This window comes from Saccostrea echinata, unplaced genomic scaffold, assembly GCF_033153115.1.
Source record: "Saccostrea echinata isolate AGI-Se365-2 ecotype Australia unplaced genomic scaffold, CSIRO_AGI_Sech_v1 ptg000044l, whole genome shotgun sequence".
NCBI classification, from domain to species: Eukaryota; Metazoa; Mollusca; class Bivalvia; order Ostreida; family Ostreidae; genus Saccostrea; species Saccostrea echinata.
In genome coordinates this window covers 2303312-2326167 of record NW_026889793.1, presented here as the reverse complement: position 1 = coordinate 2326167, position 22856 = coordinate 2303312, and the positions used below count along the sequence as shown (strand labels likewise).

General features: G+C 32.2%; 2 protein-coding genes and 1 pseudogene across 2 annotated transcripts in view; 1 reads left to right on the top strand and 2 right to left on the bottom strand.

Annotated features, from left to right (window-relative positions):
• The window catches only part of LOC133201479 (cytoplasmic tRNA 2-thiolation protein 1-like), a 319235-nt gene that overhangs the window by 290449 nt on the left and 5930 nt on the right, over nucleotides 1-22856 (top strand). Inside the window, exons 2-5 of the mRNA XM_061337281.1 lie at nucleotides 13233-13358; nucleotides 16584-16707; nucleotides 17165-17283; nucleotides 22538-22652. Coding sequence (XP_061193265.1) covers nucleotides 13302-13358; nucleotides 16584-16707; nucleotides 17165-17283; nucleotides 22538-22652 — 415 coding nt within the window. The 5' untranslated portion in view covers nucleotides 13233-13301. The remainder of the gene's footprint in view (nucleotides 1-13232; nucleotides 13359-16583; nucleotides 16708-17164; nucleotides 17284-22537; nucleotides 22653-22856) is intronic.
• Nucleotides 8202-8981, bottom strand: LOC133201454 (oligodendrocyte transcription factor 2-like). Its single transcript, XM_061337257.1, has one exon. It carries the CDS (start codon nucleotides 8979-8981, stop codon nucleotides 8202-8204), a length of 780 nt encoding a protein of 259 aa, XP_061193241.1.
• LOC133201411 (E3 ubiquitin-protein ligase TRIM36-like) lies at nucleotides 19357-20985 on the bottom strand (annotated as a pseudogene).

The following is a 22856-nucleotide window of genomic DNA, read 5'->3' as shown; positions in this document are numbered from 1 at the left end:
TGACCTTGACCTCATTTTACTTAAATTAGTGTCAAACTTCATACGCTGATACATACTGATGCAAGCAATTCAACTGCATCAATATTTTTGACCTTGACCTTTCATTTGACCTCACTTTTATAAATTTGGGTTCAACTCAGTTTTAAAGAAACCATTAATTATATTTTTATCAAACTTCATATGCTAATATATACTGATGTAAGCTTTTCAGCTGCATCAACATTTTTTGACCTTGACATTTCCTTTGACCTTAACTTTATTTATTTTAAATTAGTGTTTAGCTCACTTTTAAATAGTCCATTCAAAATTTTTTTTATCAAACTTAATATGCTGTTACATGTATGTATATGTGAGAACTATTCAACTGCATCAAAAATGTTTGATCTTGAACTTTCCTGTGACCTTGACCTCTCTTTTCTTAAATTTGCATTTTGCTTAGTTTTAAAATAAACCGTTTAAGATATATTTATGTAAGCTTATGCACTTACATATAATTTGATGAGAATTTATTATCTATATCCAACTTTTTAGATTTCAATTTCAAAGAAACTATTCAAGATATTCTCATCAGATTTCATACACTAATACAAATTTTCATGTTGCATTACTTATATACCCTCGGCGGGGCATTCATGTCCTATGGACATATTTTCTAGTTTAACAAGGAATTTCCGATCTGTGGAGACACAAATTGTGAAAAAAAAAATATACGTACGAATTTCCTCGTATTTGTTTTTCTTCGCAAGATACTAAATAAGATAAATAATAAGTTAAATAAGATAAATAGATCCTTTTAATTCTTTTTTGACAAACACTTACCATCCGAGTAAACGTAAAATCTAATATCACACAGAACAAAGCACAAAACATAATCAAACACATAATTACATGAAATCAACAGATAAATGAAATACATGCATTCTCATTATTTTTAACAAGCACCTGAGTAAAATAAAATATAATATATCGGAATTCCTGAGCATTCTGAAAAAAAGTGCTTAAGTTTTAGTTCACTTCAATTGTGAATCTTGTCTTAAAATTGCGCATTCTTTTTAAGCTCAAAATTGTTTTCTTGTATACTTTATCTTTTTTCCCAAGAAAATGATATTCCTTAAACAAAAGGTAAGAAAAAAAAAACATTATCTAGCTTTAAAAGGCTTTTAACGTTGTTTTTGTAATATTTATTCATAAAAATTCAACGAGACTATTTAGATTTTAATAATGTAATTTGTGAATAAGGATACGATATCAAGAGAATATCTTTATTATTTATATCTGGAAGGGAAATATGCTAAAAGAATGGATTTTAGAGATACAGGGAACAAATCTTTCATTAAGATCTTCAGTCAACTAACATTGAAAGGGACACAGATTTCACTGATCATTGCTCGCATTTAGACGATTCTTTGGCTCGTATGGTGCACAGTTGTGAAAATAATTATTTTCTCTGCAGTGCAACATAAACTGTTGATCCATGGGCCATCATTTCGTCATTTAGGCACACCTAGGAGAGGGCTATCTTCTGGTCTGATGCCTTTCTGTCATTGCGAACAAAGGACTTAACGTATAATCACAGACTTCATGGAATCAGAAAATGTGACTTCAAATGATAGCTCACTATTTTTACAATAACCATGCTTATTCGATTGTAAAAAAGGTCCATTTTTAAATAATTGTGTGCTCTCTCTCTATTCCTCTTTTTTATGTGCAGAAAAATAGAGAAAAAAATCAAATTAGTGCTGCACTGTCTTCAAAAATATTAAAAGAGATCATTTTAGCACCTACTGTCCACAAGTCTAGCATTTCGATTTTGAACTTAACACAAAGTACCAAACAATGAATTCCCTGCAGAGGCATGACTCAAATGATACCTGAATGCACTTTACTCTATATATGATATAGATTAATGACAATCTTTATTACTGCTGTTGTGATGTTGTAAATTTTGGATTACGCGTGTGACAGAATTTTTAAATTATATTTAAATATAATAATACTATTAAAAATTTATTCTATATCAAGTATTTGAACATTTGTGTTTAAAATTTGGTTTCAGGTTGCATTTTTAATGGGTAGTTTTGTATATCTATCTGAGGAACAAGTATTTGTTTCGGACGTCTTCCTCATTCATTATTAATTCTATAAACATAATGTACATAAAAATAAGTAAACTTATTCCTATATCTCTTTATTAAGGTCTATGCTAGATTTAACATGGTATGACTGGTACTGACTGAAGCATAATTTGAAATAGTTATCAAACTGTGAAACTAAAACATCTCTTCTTGTTCAATATTTTTTATTTGTTTCATTTTTTTCTTTAATCTGCATTTTGAGAATAGAGAACGATAGCTATTAATTTTACATTCATTAAGATTCACATTTGATGTCTCATTATCATTCTTTTAATTGAGAGCTTAAGGGCTTCTCTGTGCATTTGTACTGCTAAGATATCCTTATCAAACGGGCAAATGACAGTTTGTTTCAGAGACTCTCAAACGACACAATGAAGTCATCAACTCAATTACTACATCAAAGTAAAACAAGGACGTTTGTGAGATTCTGGTAACAAGGTCTGACGTTTTCGCCAGCGGCGCGGGTAGAAGCTGTATTCAAACAGCGCTGTGTAATTAAAAAACCTAGTAACTCGATCAAAACCTTTTGTCATAAAAATCTTCAATGTTACGCTTTCTTTTGATGATTAAAAAAATTAACATTGTATCTTTATAACTCATTTTTGTAAACAATTCACCTAGATCTTTTAAAGTAATATGTATATATGAAATATCGGTTTTTAGTGATACTTCATTATTTAATTTCTAAATTTCTCTATAGCGATGTATATCAGAGGAGTTTTATCTTTCCAAAGGTAAAGCTGAAGAATAAAATAAGCAAAGAAATAATTCTTTTTAGAGATTTTAATAAAAATATTTTCTTTTAAAGATAAAAATACATTTCACGCAAAAGTTTACATGGATAATTTGAGAGAAGAAGAATGCTATTCAGTTAACAGAAAAGCTTTTCATCCATTTCCTGACACAAGATCGATTGGTATGGTGGTGACAGCCACATGGATTCTAGGTTCTCTGCTTAATTATGGGAACATATGCTGCCCCTTGAGGACATGAACCATAGGGAAACATGGAGGCCCTCGGATGTGACGTGTGCGATGACGTGTTGACCACGCCTCAGCCACATGTTCCTAACCAGAGATTGTTGTCAATTGAATTTGAAATTGAAATGAGCATGTTTTCAGATTGTGAGAAAATAAAAGTGTTGACGGTTCTTTTTCAGACCAAATAGTAGGATTTCTGATGTTCATTTTATTTTGAGATAGTTTTATGAAGACAAAAAGTGATAGCTGGTTACCTTTACAAATACACCCTAGACATTTTTTTTTGTGAGAATATAGTTAAAACGATTCCCCCATTTTATAACTTTTTGGAAATTATATTCTATATCTGAATATAAAAAAGACGAAAGTCTTTTAAACGTGAGTGTTCTTGCTATAATTGCAAAATTCCCTGCCTTTAAAAATTTAAGCTGATTGAGTAAAAAATGACAGCTATACATTATTGACCACTTTCTATGGAACTTAAAACTAATGAGACCGTTTTTGTCCAGTTTGTTTTAAAAGGATTTATTCTGAGAAAACCAAATTACTATTTTTGTTAATCATATTTTTTTTTCTAAGTCATTCTTTTTCTTTTAAAATCTAACATAACAAAATTGAATGTTCACCTGGTGCGAACGATTAAGAAACTTTAAATATGAAGAAATATGAATTTAGAAATAGAATTGAAGAGAACAAAAAATAAATATTTTATTTTCGAGATATGCTTTAATTTTCATCTGATTGAGCCTACTTTTCGTCTCTCAGAGCTCAGAAGAAAATGGTTTTACATTCGCTTTACTTTGAAGATAAACTGAAGAACATAATTAGTGAGCTGATTCATACAAGTATGATATGTGCAAGGTTAATTGCATGTGCAGCCAGCCAGGGATGACTTCAAGAGTGTGGTCCTACTGCCCAGCGCCTCTTCAGACGCACTCCAGCGCTCTCCCAAGAACCTTGGATGCACGGTGTCAATTTCTCGGTGTGTCACCGGTTACAGGGAGGACCCTTTGTCATCTGCTAATTTTAAAGGGATCAATTTGTGTACAAAACGTTCAAGAGGTTTCCTAAACAGGTGGCAGATTTAGCGCGACGTATTGTGTGAAGGGTTCAAGTCATTTGTTCATGGGGTGAAAATGTTTCAAGTTTTGTCCTTCAGTTTACAAAGTCTTTAGAAAATATCCACTTAATTGTTAGTGTCCCTTTGACAAACATTTCAATAAAAAAAATTTCATGCCGTTAAGATAAGATAGTAATGAATAAATTTACAAATTACATTAATTACACCGTTGTCATTGTGCCACTGCTTTTTTATTAAAATGTCTTGGACAATTTTTTTTTATGCTGCATGCAAACCATTCTGTAACAGCAAAGTTGACACTAAGTATTGTCAAACTGAATGATTCTATTTTGAAAACAAATTATGCTAGCTATATTTATTTCTTATAGTCTTCTCTCTATTTCAAAATCACAAAACCTTCGAAAAGGACTCTTAGACATTTTATGCATAATAAATGTCAAATGAATTGCTAATGTAATCGTATAATATGAAATATTCATTCACTGTATGCTACATCCATATCAATTCAAAGCAATATTCCATTTTTTTAAGTTCATGTTTTAAATTACAAGAACAAGTAACCTTTGTGCAAGAAAGGTTTGTTCCCTCTGAATAAAACAATCTTTTGTTTTTCATTCCTGTCGATCATAAAAAAGGAAATAAAACAACAAATAAAAATTTATGTCTTCGCTTATCAATGTGAGATTCCTTAAGAATTTACATACATTAAGTTTGAGTTTCCGTAGGTCCTATCCCACAAAATCATATTTGTAGGGGTATTTATCATTGACCAAATACGTAGAGATTAAACATTGACAGGAATTACTAAAACGAATGTCGGGTTCAAAACGAAGTCTATCCTTATTTTTTGAAATAATGAAATGAAAGTCTATATATTTACATTTGCAAATGTTTTCTTTTATATAACACTATTAAAAGCAATGCGTATCTATAAACACGGGTTCCTCGCGTCATAAACGTTCGACTTAATTTCTCAGTGACGTCATAAAGGGTCGACGCGCAATTCAGTGGATCAAACACGTTGGGTTTGAAAAATAAAACGTTTTACGCGTTAAAGATTATAATCAGGCAAATGTAAAATATGAATAAGTCACAAATGTAAATATAAGTAATAAGGTATCATTTTAAAACATCTATCGGGCTATAAATACGGGTTGGTACGAGATCAAATTTAACATAAAGCCCTTCGGGCTTTATGGAATTTGATCTCGTGACCAACCCGTATTTATAGCCCGATAGATGTCTAAAAATGATACCTTATTTCTTAAGTAGAACACCATGGATGTTATTCACCTATGTGTATATTTTCATAGAAAACTCCAATTCTGTTTTGTTAACACACCCTCATTACCTGAAAATTTAAAAAAAAAAAAAAAAAAAAAAAAAAAAAAAAAAAAAAAACTTTGTATTTTTGACCCTGATGCAAATTTTTATTCAGTTTTCCAGTCTTCGTGCAGTTCTTCAAACAGTTGCTTGGGATACTCTAGGAAATTGAAATAAATCTATCTATCTGAGGAAAAATCATTGAGCCTAGGTGAGTACTATATTTACTAATAAAAATTCCAACAGAATTGAGTGAATTCTTATTCTGAGGGAATGTGTTCGCAAATTTTATTTCAAATATTTAAAAGCTTAAATTTCCCCCAAGTTGTGGTTACTTCACATAGTTTATTTTTTGTTTTTGGCTATTTTTGCATGTTGAATAGATAAAAAGTAGTTACCCAAAGCAAATAACCACCCTGTTTTGAAATGTAAGTAAAATAGTATTGCAAGGTTTCTATTTATTTATTAATCTATTTAATATTTTTAAATGTATTTTTTAAATTATTTAATCTATTTCTTATTGACAAATTACAGTAATCTACTTTAATGTTATTACACATACATCTGTATGAGGCTATGGATATAGAGTTAGATAGTACACGTAACTCGTCATACTACAGTACTTGTACAAATTGTATATATTCTTATATTCTTACCAACTGTTCGTCGAACTGACCTTAGAGAAATATTCACTTTGAAATCTGTATCAAGGAGGAAGTGGGTATTTCTTTTTCGAAAAAAAAAAAAAAGCAGAGACCTGTTTGAAGGATTTTTTTGTGTGAGAATCAGGTTTTTTTTGTACCGTTTTATTTATATTATTTATGAAATAAATTATAAAGTGGTCAATTTTACAAACATCCAAATAAGCATGATTTATATATTTTGGCAGCAAACTGCGGGAAAAGAGTTTTTCAGAAAATTATCTTATTTGAAAAGTAACCGAGACAAAATTAATTCTTCTTTCACAAGAGTTTGAACATAAAATAAATCAAAAAATCTTAAAACAAATGAACATAAGCTGCAAATTAAATTGTGTAACATAGTGAAAAAGAAATTCCTACTTGCTCATCTGAAAAGTTTTCTGTAAAAACTAATTTTCTTGTCCATATGTCTGAATGTGACTAACACATCAAGTTTTGACAGATCCAATATTGGAGTACACTTTTGTGGTAAGATACCCGTGTATACCGCCGCAGTGTTCTTTGTGAAGACTGTCCCTGATATTTGTTTGTTTAAGGTTAAATGAGGGGCGTTGACAGAGTTTAAAATTCTCCTTATCCCCACGGGGGACCTAGCTGGAAACCTTTTGATATATTATACTTACGAATGATATGTTACATATTGACGATACCTGAATCGGGTCGATTTCTTCGTGTGTAAGTAAACGACATTTCAATGTGTCTTACTCATATGTTATTTTAATATGTTATTTTTATAGAAACATTTCTTTTAAATCTTTGTAATTTCTTAATGAATATCTTTTGGGAGAACTTGGTTTGTAATTTATTTTGAAATGGTAAGGGAGATCATCGTTGGAAGAAAATTTCTTATTATGGCATTGTTTTTGTTTTGATAGTATGAAAAATAAGTAAAGAAACAGAACAATGACGACATTTATGCAGGGAATTAACAGTTATCCTTTTAAAAGTATATGCAGTTTTTTTTAATTTCTTGATATTTAAAATAAAATAATAGACTTAATGTTAAAAGTTTTTAAGTAAAATATCAAAATCAATCTTCTTTATTTTCTTCAAATAAATAAAAATTATGAAGTGAATAAAAAGAAATAAATGATGAAGCCATAATGGTTTCCGAATAACTGAGAAAAAGGGGCATTTTTGCCACCAAAAAACATACTTCGTAACATCGTTTAAATGCATAAAAAAACTCACCAGACAATTCAGATTCACAAAACTTTACCTGAATTAAAAAAAAATGAACGAAAGTCCTTGAAAGATTAAATTTAAGCGCTTAAAATAAGCATAATCCTTGGCTGAGAACCGAAAATGAAACATTTATGAATCAACAATACATGTATTAGATTTAATGCATGTACATGTAACTGAAAAACACCTTGAAATATGCAGATTTCTAAGAAATCTGCAGAAGGAGGTATTTTGTTTGTTTTCCGAATACTTTTCTGCATAATCTGTAATTTACATTAAAATTTCGATCCTCTTGATTGGGTTACAAAAAAGTTTATAAATATACTTTTTATTATATTGTTTACAATTTTATTGATCATGTTTAATTTTCAAATACTTAACTTTGTATAAAAAGCATATTTTATGGCCATATATATTCTATGTTCATGCACATATTACAACATTGGGATGCATAGTCAATCGATACAAAAATTATTCACAAGACTATGTACATAAAAGATATATAAACTGTCTTCTTAGTCAAATTTAGTCATATTTAAAAACACAATAAATATTCAAAACCAGTTGGACCTTTATCAGCACAAGGATTTTTCCATTTGGTATATTTCTGAAACGTAATTGATCCAAGAAAGTTTTCTCAAAAAATGCACAAAAATATACATTTCCGGAGCAATGATGAATGATTAGAATCAAACAAAAAAAATAAATGCATATTGGTTAAAGGAAGGCACAATTTCTTTAGATATGGCACATGGTCACGATGAGCTAAACTACAAAAGTTGCACAGTGTTACTAGTTACTTCCTAAAGGACGACGGACTCGGTAGAGTTGCCCCTGGATACTTAGTTGCTATGGTTCCATAGGACATCCTCATGGAATCCATCATGCATTGACTGCACGCGCACGGCACGGGCCATCGATGTGGGAGCATATGTCGCTCGTGAGGATTCGGTAATGGCGTTATTGGGCCCTCTTTAGAAGAACTAGCACGAATGCTTTCAACCTCAGCAGGGTGAAGTTGATGCTGGAGCTGAGTAATGGAGGATACAGGGGAAAGATGTGGGGTAGGAAGATGGTGGGAATGGTGCAAGTGGGCAGCGGGTGGTGCTCTTGGTCTGTTTGGGTGGTTCTGATAAATGTCACTCACTAGTTTCTTCATCTCTTCCAAAGAATTGTTTAACATTAGTATGTAGTTCTTGGCTAATAGCAGTGTAGCAATTTTTGAAAGTTTTCGAACTGATGGCCCATGAGCATACGGCATCACTTCTCGTAATCCATCCAAAGCTGAATTTAAATCGTGCATTCTCCTTCTCTCTCTAGAATTGATCTTAAGTCTTAGGTCTTGTACTTCTTTTTCGTCCATACACTTGCTGGCAATAGCTTTCTTCTTTTCACTTTTGTACTGTGTCTTTTCATTACTTTGATGACGGTTTTCGGAATATGTAAACACGGTAGACATAGAAGTGGAATTCTGAGAATCGTCGCCGTCATCAATAGTCACGTCGTCCGAGTCCAACTCAAACGATGACGTCGATGACATATTTCTCTCTGTCGTCTGCTGCGCGGGGTCGCTCATATCCTCATCAAACCTTACGTCGACAAGCACTCTCAACACGTTTACAAGGTACTGAAAAATGAACGATTCCTCCCGAATCAATTTGTCCCCACTTCAGTGACAATGTCTTGCATTTGTTTCGTATTCAGACAGTGAAATCAGCCGTCGGTGAGATTGGCAGACCCTTCACTTCCAAAGAAAACGGAGGGCGGGGCTAGCGTTTGAAGCAGCATACAAGAATCACATTCCTTCCTAGGGGCTATGTCTTGTGTGTGTCTGCCCAATTCATACTAAACCGCTTTAGAAGAATACTCTTGAAATAAGACGGACGAATAATGATAAAGATCTGATTAACTTTTATTTTGGTATCCCATATTATTTTTCGAACAATATTTGTAGCATGGCGTTCTGATTATGAGTAAAGCTATTGTTCGAATTCACGTTCCCTATTTTATATATAAAGTAAGATTTTTTTTTTTTTATTTTGAAAGCCATTTTTTAAATGTTATGAAAGGTTTACTCCGTTATGAGAATTAATCTATTTCATACCTTTCTATGAGAATTAATCTATTCTATATCTTGCTATGAGAATTAATTTATTTCTTTAGATTTTTGATACTGGAAGGAAATTTACATTTTTATACCTACCAATAATACATATACATGTACATGTTCTTCAAAAATACATCAAATAATGCAGCTAAACACATATTTTGAAATTTCAGTAAAAATTCATTTTTTTTCTCCTTTTCGTGATACATGTATGAACATTTAGTTCTGTCATGTTGGAATATGATTTTAATTGCAGTCTCTACATGTGTAATGTGTTTGAGTTTAAGGCCCCAAGATCAGAACCTGAGAATATAATGAAACTGAATTAATTTTAAATATCTTGAATTTCGTTTAAGAAATTTAAAAATGTTGCATGTTTGTATATAATGTTCAAATTAAAACAAGCGATGAAAATTTTGTTTTATTTTCAAAATTATTTCAAAACTTAAACTTATATGAAATTTTTAATAAGTCTGTTCTCCATTTATAGTCCTGGGACAGATTACTGATCATGTTTGAAAAAACTTGTTCGAAATTTTGCATATTTACTCCCATCAAGTAAATTCAAAATTCAGAACATAACAATAAAGCATATTTTAGATCTTTCGAATCTTAGATCGTGTAACAGATGTCCTCTACAAAAATTTAGAATTTTTCAATTTAAATTTGTATATGTCGTATAAAAAATTAAATTGAAAAATTCTAAATTTGTATTTGACACATATTTGTTTTCATTGTCTTCAACGCTGGTTTTGATATTGGAACAAAAAGTTGTAAATATTAAAATGCTCTGAACGGAGTATATGTCATAAGCTAAATTAATTTTAGGAAATAAAAATTCAATTAAAATGACATTTTTTTCTTAAACCGTGGTTGTTTATACGAAAAAAAGGCTTTGTGGCGTTAAAAATGTGTTTTACTTAATTTTCTTATGATATACCTGTATACATGTAAAATTACTTTTTGATATTTAAATATTATGCTTGCGGTTTGCAAATCAGATTTTTATGAAAATTTGAAACGTACTTACTTCATATCTAAGACTTAGAATATACTGTATTTACTGTATTTTAAAAAATTCTATTAATTTGAAGCTCCATTACATATGTACATTTAATATAAGATTTGAAGGTTAGTGAATATGGTGTTTCGGAATGCGTATCCGTTGTGGACGACATGCAGATACAAAACTTACTTATTATAATTTACTAATTCAAAAAAAGTTTTTCTCTGCATGCACTTGATTCACCTTGAATTTTTACGGTTTCTGAAATTTCTTAAAATTTACTTCATATACCTAACTTGAATATATCCATTCTTTACGTTTTGCTAAAAGTAGTCAAAATGAAGATAGATATAAATGAAAAACATGTCAAAAAATCGACATATATATGTTTTGAGGTATGCTTCTAGTATATGAATTGAACAACATGTATCTCGATAAAATATTGTTCATCTCATTCAAGGGCCGGTGGGTTGGGAAGGGGTGTCATTGGACTGAGTCTGTCAATATCGTCTCATCAGACAACTACCCAAATTCAGAATGGCGGGGTGTGTTCGATGTTTTATTTTGATTACCCAAATCCCGCACTCCCGTGAAGTTAGGACTTCAAAACGATGATGAAAAATCTGTCGCCCGGGAAATAAAATACCGCACCGGTCAAGGGGTAGGGCCGGGATGAATGAAAGTCGTCGATTTATTGGGTAATTCAACACGATTTTCCCAATAAACTCAATCAACGAATAACGACCTATCAATGTCTGTCTAACTTAATCGCGGCGGATATGATAATTTATTCCCGGTTCCTGGACTCATATTTTAGCCATTAATGTGGTTTTGAGTGAACAGGGGGTCAAGATTTGCTTTGACTCTTTGCCTGGGCGGGCTCGAGTAGTTAGGTGCTGTTGCATGCCATGCGCAGTGCTTAGGGAGATATTTGAAAATCTCAGAAATATTAGATTTTGAACAATGATAAAAATTTAAAATTATGTACAAAGTTAATCAATCTTACTGATAGTCTAAACTGGGACTTGAGACTGGAGACTTCTTTATTTCACTAAAGCCCCCAACATGCATGGTAGTGTGTTAGTAGAATGAAAATTCAACAAATGAACAAATCAACATGTGGACAGTTAACATAATAAACTATAAAAAGATCTATGATATGGACAGTACTGACAGTTGTTAAAAACGTTTAATGTTTATGTTTTAGGAAGTTCAGGTATGAAATTATTTAAGAACAGCTTTACAAAACTTGGTTAAACCTATTAGTTTTATATAACAGAAGTATTAATCAAATCATAAAGAAGGTAAATATTGTATTTGGATTCATTTAAATATTGGTTTCGTCTACGTACAGCCAACTTCAAAGGAAGTTTTCTCCCCAGGTCATAACATTTATCAGGCAGCTTTTGTTTTCTAGTATTTTTGATATATTGATTAATGTTTAAACTATATAGGAAAGGGAAAAAAAGTGTTTGCAATCAATCTCATTACTAAAATAAGAATGATGAAATGCAATAAAATACATCTTGCTCAGGTTAAATTTACGACTTTTAATTGGTGGGTGGTTTGTGATGGGGAAAGGGGGCACGATAAGAACAATCATTATTTGGTTACCAAGAAATATTCATTTCCTATACTTTGAGTGCAATAAATGACATGAAATAAGTTCAAAATGAACAGATATAAACTTATGCTTCAATTTCCAGATCTTGTTGATTCTCCGCACAATATGAACAAATAATGAGCAAATGAGAAAATCTAAGAAAGTCTTTCCGCTTAGCAAGCTCGGAAAAGCATCTCATTATAATCAAGGTTGTTTTTCTCTCCGCGGAAAGGTCCACCCGAGACTGTTCTGTAAAAATGTAATAAAATCAGTTGTATTTGATTTCCAGATTTTACAAGTACATTGTATAGTCCATATCATGATCACGGATTTCATAATCATTTTAAGAGGGTATTGATCTAAATATATGGGATAAATAATGTAGTTAGACGAACGAATGAAAGAAAATTGAGCATATGTACTGATTTTCCCCCTAAAGATTGATGCTTGGAGTTCACTACATTTTTTAAATCAAAAATATACACGAACAAAATTATGGAAGTAAATGTTTGCGTAGAGTTGAAAGTTGATGGAGATTTCGAATTTTATATGGCGTATTTTTTATAAGTTCAGACTAACTAAAACTAAAAAGATCTTTCTATTTGTTTTATTAATTTATATAAAGATAGTACTTTCCTGTAAATTACCACAATTTAAATCAATCACGTTTCAAAGATATTAGAAATTTAAAACAATAACCGAGTTATTTACCGATTCCGCATTTAAATAACAGGCACAGTTTAAGGTCAATTTAACTATGGAAACATTAGGTTATTCACATTCAAAATTGGTGAAAATTTTAATAATTTGAATGTAAATAAACATATATCATGTTTATATACACTCGTATTTTTATTTTTTAGCTTAGATACGCCATATGTAGCTCTAACAGCATTTAAACATAATTCTATTTAAATATTATTTCTGAAAGTTATTCCAGAAATAAGGATTGGTATAAATCTTTTCTCATGATTAAAGTTAAATTTACATGAATGAAATTGGTTTAACAGTGTTTTTACAACAGATTGAGAGTTAATAAGAGTTGTTCCTCTTTGACAGGGAACTCTTTTATATGCTGAGGTTGGAATAGTACATTGAGGAAAACAAGGAGAAAGTATTGCACAAGTGTTGACAAAATGAGTGTTTATTAGTGTATTATACATCGTAAATAACCATCACAATGCCTATCAAATGTAACCTCTGTGATTCTGGAGCTATTTTGAAGCGACCGAAAACAGTAAGTCTGTGAAAAAAATCATTTTTTAAAAGACACATGTGACATTTCGAATTTTCTCCTCTTCATTTTAAAAATAAATTTTTTCCTATATGCATGTGTATTTCAAGAAAAACAGCGAAAATATGAAACTTGATTTAAACATTTCTTTCAAGTCAAAGTTTATTGTATTTGTGCATCGATCAATTGGACATGTGATCTAGATAAGGAAAATTAGAACATTGTTCATGCATCTGACTGCTTTTATTGATTTTCATTATCTCTATCCTACGGTATCACATTAATTTTTCAATTGAAAATAAATAAATTCAAGTGGACAAAAACCATGGCCAAAGTTTCTTCATGTGAGTCATGGCAGTGACATTGCTGTTGGTGAAATGTAAATTATGTTGGGAAAAGTTTTTGTTGTGGAGCACATTAAATATCTGATTTGTTTGCTAATGTAAATACCCAGATCATTTTCATTCTGAAGTCAACTGGGAAACAGCAGGCTACCAATTTAACGAGGGTTGCTTTTCTGCAAATAATTAGGTAGTTTTTCCAGTAGAATGCTGGGACTTCATAAAGGATTAAATAGAATATTATTTCATCAGCTGTCCAACGTTAAATGCTATCGGTACATAAAATATGTCTATGGTCTGTAAAGTGATTCCAAGCAGTATAAAAGCGGACCTAGAGGGTCCAGGGATCCGTCACCTCTTTGATGAGATTATCGTATAATTAGAGCTGAATTTGAAACCGATTCTATGCATCTTATTTTAAGGAACTGAAAAGTTCTACCTTTGGAATCAGTCTTCACTTGTCAGTTGGGAAAGGAGCACCTGGGTATTAGCATAGCATATATTTCCCCAAGAGTGAAAAAACTTAATTAAGGCAAGCGTCTCTGGTTACTATTTTAAGCCCGCCCCTATTAGATATTTAACCCCAAAAGCCAAATACATATGGGAAAGAGAGGGAAAAGCATTGAGCACCAGTTGTTTTTGTGAAGATCTTTGGGCCTGAAGTAATTGCTTTGATGTTTCACAACCTTAGATCTGATAGGGCTCAGTCAAGACCATCTTTATCCTGGATTTAAAGAGTTGCTGCAAGGCAATGCAGAGAGGGGCATGCTGTGAAAATTGGAAGTTGGAAGACATAGGGCTGGAAGCAACTTACAGAGCCAGTATTTAAATGTAATCTTAAAAAAAAGATGACTCCCACATTGGGACAAGCAGTATTAAGAAAGAAGTCAGAGATTTTCGATATGGCTTTGGCTAATATTCATTCTCTGCATGTACATGATGTATACTCTGAATACATAGATTTGTAAATATTTACATGACATTATGTGTTGTGTTGACGGTCAGAAGGTAATTTTTTTCCTCTTCATCTGAACCTGAAGACTGCTACAGGATCCTTCACAGAATGCACAGCAGCTTCTTTTATAAAATCTAAGTTAATAGTTATATACACAAGTCATTTCATACAGTATTTATCATGACAATTGTACTAATTTTGTCCAGTTTTTAAAAAAAATTATTATCGGTAGGTATGATTCCAGTTGTAGTAGACCATTTCTAATGTAATGTTATATTCACTGATTACAAAAATACTACACAGTCCACTGTCATAAGTGTTTAGCTGATGAATTAATGAATGCTTTTTTTGAGTTTTGAAATCAAAATGATAATATTGTGATCATCACATGTCAACTCAGTGTCTTTTTAAATGATATTTATAAAAAATTTCCATTTAGGAAAAGGTTTTAGACAGCAGGCTAGAGTGCCAATGTAAGTCCTCTCCACCCAGTTTCAATTCTGATTTTGTGGCCTCATGGCTTTGAGCTTTTGTTGATACTATCAAGATCAAATGACAGAAAGACTTTGTCATCCCTATGAATTTGTTGTAATAAACATGTCGGAAAACCTTGAAATGAAATTGATTCAAGTGTGAGTTTTCTGTCTGTTCTCCCAATGGAACATTTCAAAAACCTCCTGTCCAACATCTGCACAAATACACGCCCGACTACGAAAATCCCAAATTAACTAATTAGGAATAAATAAACGCACGCTTCATGTTGAACGATTTAATTTGCTTGGACAATGGGATGCGCCCGGTGAGTGTCTCAAATCCCGAGACCAGAGTGACAATCTACGCACATCAGCACAAATCAGGCGCAAGAGATTGAGTCTTACAGAATGCTGTTAATAAGTTTTCTGTCAGGGAGGGAAAAATTTGTCAGCGGGGATCCGTCTCCCTGACAAGATATCTTTGTCATGCTTCGGTGATTTGTCCTGTTGGAGATAAACAGATTTTAAATAGCATTAAATACTGTGACTTGCTGATGAGATTGTTTTGTGCGTAATCATTGGAGGCCTAAATTAGTGTCCAGGGTTATTTTCCTCAGTTGATGACCAAATCTAGAGCCTGGCTGTTTAATTTAAAAATGGGAGGGTCCAAGTTCCCCTCTTCCTATTAGCCTTAAGTGAATGCTTACAATAATGTACATTAATTGTAACTCTTTAATCAATGTGTGAATGGACTTACTGTAACATAAATTCTTCTCTCATAACCTTACCAACATTTTTCCCATTTCAGTGTTTTCCTAAGAACCAGCTACCAGCCAAATTGACCACTTAAATTGATAAAAATGCAGCTTTGAAATAAAAAAATCAAAATTTAATTGTGTAAGGTCCACAGTGATTTGTCATAAACCTCAAACCAAAGCCTGTTACAATTGATCTCTAATACTTTACTTTGAAATAATTAAGGGAAAACACTGCGTTTACACGCTAAACCATGTGTGAGTTTGCAAATAAATGTATCGTAACTGCTAGAGAAAAGAATTAGTTTTTTAAAAAAAGTGTTAATTTCTCCATATTGTTTGCAGTTGCCTACCGACCCACTGAAAATGCACCCAACCCAAACTTTTCTGTAGCCCTTTGCTGAGATGATTCTTTTGTAAGTTTCAAGTTTTCAGGACATTGAAACTGTTTCATTTTCTTTTTTTAATTTTTATCAATGTGTTTTTTTTTAATTATGTGGAGCTTGCTGTGCAGGTGAAAAATGTTTTATAGTAACAGTAAGAAAGTCCCTATGATTTGTTACTATCCAACAAAACCTGAAAGTAGATTGTTTTGCAAAACAAAAAACAAAAAACCAAAAACCCCTACCCATTCTAAAAATAATGGGTCGCCAACTGCAAACAAATTTAAGCTTGGCCTAATGAACATTTCCTTGTCTTTACAGGGGGATGCATTGTGTAAGAACTGTTTCTATTTTGCCTTTGAAGAGGAGGTGCATAAAACCATCACAGATGCCAATCTTTTTGTTCGAGGGGAAACAGTAGCCATTGGAGCTTCCGGTGGAAAAGGTAAGGATTGAAAAATTTACATTATTACTGAACAATCACTTAATAAATATGTTTTAGCTAGGAGTTTGTATGCATTGGAGTCAGTATCTTTTGAGTCTATCATTAATGAGCATTATATAGATCTTAAGTTACAATGATTTTGGAAACAATCAATGAAAACTATTGTGCAGAATGTGTATAAAATGATGAACTTTTAGCCTTTTCCCCCAATGATCATGGTGATGTAGGAAATTGCAGGATGACTGAAATTGCCTCATGGTCATGTTGATAACAAGCATAATATCTAGAGAAAAATCATTTTTTGTACTGGGTTAGAAAATAGTAGTTTGTTACAAGCGTGACGTTTGCAGTATCCATGTTCATGATAAACATTTTCTACAAATACATGTATCATGGTACTCTTTCACAATTACTTCAAGAGGATCTTTTTTAAAAGACACATTTATGCTGTTCACAGACTCTACTGTGTTGGCTTATGTCCTTAAAGTCCTTAACCAGAGGTACGACTATGGCATTAACCTGGTGCTGTTGTCTGTGGATGAGGGGATTACTGGGTACAGGGACGATTCCTTAGAGGTAAGCTGCCCTCATTCTTTTTTTTCTGATGTCCCTTCCAAACTGGGTTATTTGTTCAGTTAAACATGTTAAAAGGATTCATCAGATAGGGCTGAATAGTTGCATGCATTGTTTTTATTAATCATTTTTGAGCCCTGACTGAAAGAAGATGTTTGTTGAAAACATGAATTTGCATATGTTCACTTGTAATAAACATGTTTTACTGTATGTTTTTTATGAGTCTTTACATGTATCCATCATGTAAGGTCATCAAAATCTTGTATAAGATGAGCCTTAGGTGTACTTGGGATTTTTGGATAAAATTTAAATGATTATGCATCCTAGCCACAGTGAAATGTTTCATATCCACAACACTATTCACAGACCCTTGGCCTATTATTGCTTTGTAAAGTTATGATTTTTTATATCACATTAGGCCACTTTTTTATTAGTTGTTTTTTCAATATTTTTTTCCCAAAAATTGGATTGGTAGAAGAAAAAAAAATTAAATTAGAAACAAAAATTTACATAAGAATTTGTTAAAACAAAATGTATAAATTAACCCCCTCCTTCCTCCCCAAAAAATTAAAATAAAAAAAATTCCCTCTTTCAACAGTGTTCAAAACTTCTTCATTAATAGAATTCAAATTTTCTAGGTGTTAAAAAATTGCATGCCAGTTATATTTCAGTAGCTCAGTGGGGATCAAGTCCCACACCTTGAACATCATTTTAATAAATATATGATATATTGATCATGTTGATAGCTAATCATCTTAAAATTTTCAGATTTAAGCTTTGAGAAATATTGCTAAATGTCTTATTTTTTGGGTTAAATTAGAAAAATTTTACAAAAATTCTATTTTTTTCAAATTGTCAATAATTTGGGTAGGTCAGTTTTGAAAAACAACTAATAAAAAAAAAATGTGGCCTTATCTGGAATCGTACCTCAGACTGGGGTTCGTATCCTTACACATAACAAAAGATAAAGACAAAATGAACAAGCATTCTGAGAGTATTGCATTAGGAATACTAGTCCCCTACTGGCAAGTGTAATCTGGTTCCCGATGAAAATTGAAAATGCCATAATTCCGTCAAAAATCAATGAAGCGGAAAGAAATGCAAACTTGGTCTATAACTCATCAAGGTAAAGTCACATACCAAAACTCAGCTCAATATCTGCAAGCGTTTAGAAAAAAATTGCGGAAAACCGTGAAAAATTGAAAAGGTCGTAATTCCATCAAAAATCATTGAAGCGGAACGAAATGCAAACTTGATCTGTAACTCATCAAGATACACTCACATACCAAAAATCAGCTCAATATCTGCAAGCATTTAGAAAAAAAGTGCAGAAAACCAAGTGGGACAGACTGACAGAGGTAGAGCTAGACAGACGGACAGACAGACTCAGAGGAAACCTATAGTCCCCTCCGGTTTCACTGGTAGGGGACTAAAAATGAAATACAGTAAAACTTGTCTAATCTGGATGTTGTGTATTCCAAAATCTTGCAATGATGAAAACATTTTATACCATAGATTCAAAAATATACAAGAGGAATTTAAACTTGCATTGTTTCAAGAGAAGCATCACTTGTGAAATAAAATTGTTCACTTTTCCATGTGAAAACTCTGCTTTAACAGTCCACTCGCAAATTCATATTCTCGAGATTTGACGTCTACGAATCATTTTGCAATATTAAGTACTCACGTAAAATAAGGTATCTTCAGTAGTTCTTTTCAGTAAATTCAATTGTTTAAAATGTTGTCTAATCCAGCCACTTTCTATGGAACCTGTGGTTTCTGGATTAGACAAGTTTAACCATGATTATAAAGAATATTCAACAAGCAGGGATCGAGGGATCATTATTTGATAGAAAGCAAAGAAAACAAGTCCATCTTTCTATTGCCATTATATTAACAGCTCCCTTGAACACATAACAAAATTACAGATTTTGAGATTTTGAAATATTTGGAAATAGAATTGAAGACCTAATAAATTGTTTTTAAAACACGAAAGCTCTTTCAGCAAAATTAATCTTTGCAGACTGGTTTTCCCTTGGCTCTTCATTAATAAATGTATCGCATAGAAGAATTGGTTTACAGTATTTTCATGTACTTGATTTTCTTCACTTTTCCACTGCGCAACTCAGCAGCGAAGAGGTTGTCTTTTGAGTCTACACACAAACCCCTTGGACGGTCTAGATTACAGTTATTTATGCAGCGGAGGAACTGTCCATCTTTATCTAGGATGTGGATACAATTCTTTTCACAGTCTGATGTCAGGATCAAACTCTGGCTGTCTGTTGTGATGCCATATGGGTTAAATGATCCAGAGGCAGTAGATGGATGGCCAGTGTACCTAAATCATAGCTTTCCAGCATGACTGACCACTACCACTGCACGAGCTGAACAATCAGCCACACAAATATCCAGGTTCCTATTTTCACTGATGTGCTTGAGATAGTAGGAAGAATACAGTGGTTTACTCTCATCATCAAACTGAATGCTTTGTACCTCTTCATAACCAGAATATCGGACAACTTTTGATTGTTTACCATCATCACTGTCCATGACAACCAGAATATCTCCAGAGGAGGTACTACAGATATTGTTTGGTTTCCACTCCTGCAGTCTGATCACTTCCTGTATCTGTTCATTCTTCACTTTGTTCACAGTACGTCTAGTAGAGTCGATGTAAATTAGATTTCTATTCCTTGTCAGTGCTATATCCTGTGGCCATTCCCCTGACTTGGTTTTGATTGACTCCAGTAGTTTTCCCTGTAGGTTGTGGAGATTCATGAGTTTTGTTTGCCCACATGTCCAGATTTCTTCATCACTGAGGCAAACAACACTCCGTAGTTTGTCCAAAGTTTCTATGGTTTTGATCAGCTTTGGTTCATTAAGCAGTGTGTAGCTGTTTTCTTCTGTTACCTTGGATAATTCTCTCAAGGAACCAAATTGTTGATAAATTTTTTCTTTGCTGATTGATTGAGGAGAAAAACTGGGTAATGAAGTTTTCAGCTTAGGAGGAAGTTTTCTAAATTCATCATTTCTGGGTTTGTATGAAGAGATAAGGGAAATATCTTTGTTTGCTAGAATTTTCTTCATTTCAAGAATATTTTTTTTCACTTCAGAAATATTCTGGGTAATTTCTTTTTCCTGCTTGATAAGGTCAGCCAGGTGTTTGTTTTTCATGTCATCAGTATCAGATTTGAGTTTGTTGACAATGGTGTCAATTTCTCTATGCCAGTCTTCTCCATGATTAGTAACGGTTCTTGTCAGCATCTCAAAGTGTTTTCCTATGTTGGCTTTCTCAGACTTTAACTCAGAGAAAATTTCTTCATATTGTGGACCAATTTTTTCCTCAAGTTCTTTAAGATTTTTCTCCAGTTGTTTTGTTTCAGAGCTGAGATTTTGTTGAATACCTATAATTTTATGCCCATGATGTTTACTCGACATGATACAGGTATTACAGACAGAAACTTTACATTTCTCACAGTAAAATTCACAAAGCTTTGTGGCATGATCTGGACATTCCAGGTAGTTAGAAGCTGAACTCTTTGCTGTGTATGGTACGGCTCTATGATTTCTGGATGTATCAGAGAGGTGCTCTCCAACACAGGCCTTACACAGTTTAATGTGACAAAGTTGACAGAAGCTCTGTACTAAATCAGTCTGACATTGATCACAACGGAGGACATCTTGAGCACTGTACCTAGGGTCCATAACTGCTGTGTTGGTCACATGACCAGCTGAAACTATAGATCAGAAAAGTGGGTATAAGAGAATGCTCAGAAATTGCAAATTCATTAATTGAATTTGGATATGTTTAAACTGTGTTTAATGAACTAGAACATAAAATACTTATTAAAGAATTCTGTTAATGTGGAAATTAACACTTTGGGGTAATTACAGCTATAAGACCTAAAGGGTAAAAAATATGTTTGTGTTGGGTTACCCGACTGATGCTAATTTTATGAGCCAATCCAATTTCTCATTGTAAAACATCTAAATTGTATGTATATGCATTTTTCTTCAAATATTACCGTTTCTAGGCTATAGGATAACTTTTTACATGTAGAGCTATCAGGTAGATTAGGGGGAAAAAAGATGTTACTTATATGGCAAGAAGAAGAGAGCTTCAAACTGTCTTTACAAAATTATATTTACAAAGTTCTGCCCTTGTGTAAAAAGAAATAAAAACCAAAACCTACATACCAGTTCTATTTTTTATTTATTTTTTTATGGCATGTAATAGTAAAGATTTTTTTCCCTGTGCCTAAGAAATTTATTGTGTGAATATTCCTCTGCATACCAATATCTTTGTACTCTGTGGTACATGTTTCATTCAGTATTACATGTAACATTATTAAGGATACATGGTATTGCAGAAATAACCACTATACCTATTTTGTCGAATTAATAACATGAATCAGGCTTTGAAGGATTTTCTAAATTTTTGAAGTTTTCATATGGTAAATTTCTCTGTTGACAGAAATTATCAGAATGAAATGTGCTAAAGCTGTGTAAATTTGTCTTTCCTTACCCATAAATCCAACATGGCTGGCCTCTGATATATTGTCCAGCTAATATGCATAGAATTCGAATTTTAACCCTTGATATTTGGTCAGATGATTTAAATAGCTTTGAATACCCTGTAAACTATGGGTGTTTTCTAATTTAAAAACCTTTGAATACTCAGTAGATATATGATTTAAAAACCTTGCAGAAATATCTGCAGAAAAATATTGATCAATTTTGGACAAACCAAAATATTTATTAAATTTGTATATATATAGTTTCAGAACTTGTCTCATTAGGAATGTACCTTATTTAAACAATCAATGCATCTTTTAATCAGTAGGGAAGTATTTGCTGTTTACATCAACAAATGGTTAGGAGCTAGTTGAAGGTTTGTACAACAAAATAATTAAAGATCTCTGCTACTAGATATAAAAGCATCTCATTAGCTGAAACATATTAAATTTAGCCTAGCACATTTTCTTGATCGAGAGAGAAATTCTAGTGAGTTGATGATTACAAAGCAATGGTAAAATACCAAGTAATAAAATTTAAAATTAAAAAAAAAAAGGAAATTGAATAACCTTTGGCTGATATTTTTGGTGATAATTGTCCTGCTTATTCAGAGGTGGCAAAATGGTCAGCTGAATCTGTCCATTACATACAAATTTATATATCTATGATACATGTAGCTAAACACAATGTATGTGTAAATATTATATTTGATTGTCAGTTAAAGTTTTCCTGATTGTTTCAGACAGTAAAGAGAAATCAACAACAATATGAGTTGCCTCTGAAGATTGTGTCTTATGAAGAGTTGTATGGATGGACCATGGACGCTATTGTCAAACAGATTGGTCTGAAAAATAACTGTATGTATCTTATACGAAATATACCAGTAGTTACAAATTTAAATTTATCAAAGGTCTTTATAAAAGAAAAAGAGAATATACAATTGTTTCATGTGAAACAAAATGCAAAGATTTTCCCCTACTTACATTACTTTATAAAGAAAATCAAACTTTTAAAGAAGTTAATAGATTTACATGGAAACAAGGTAGAAAGTCAGCATTTGA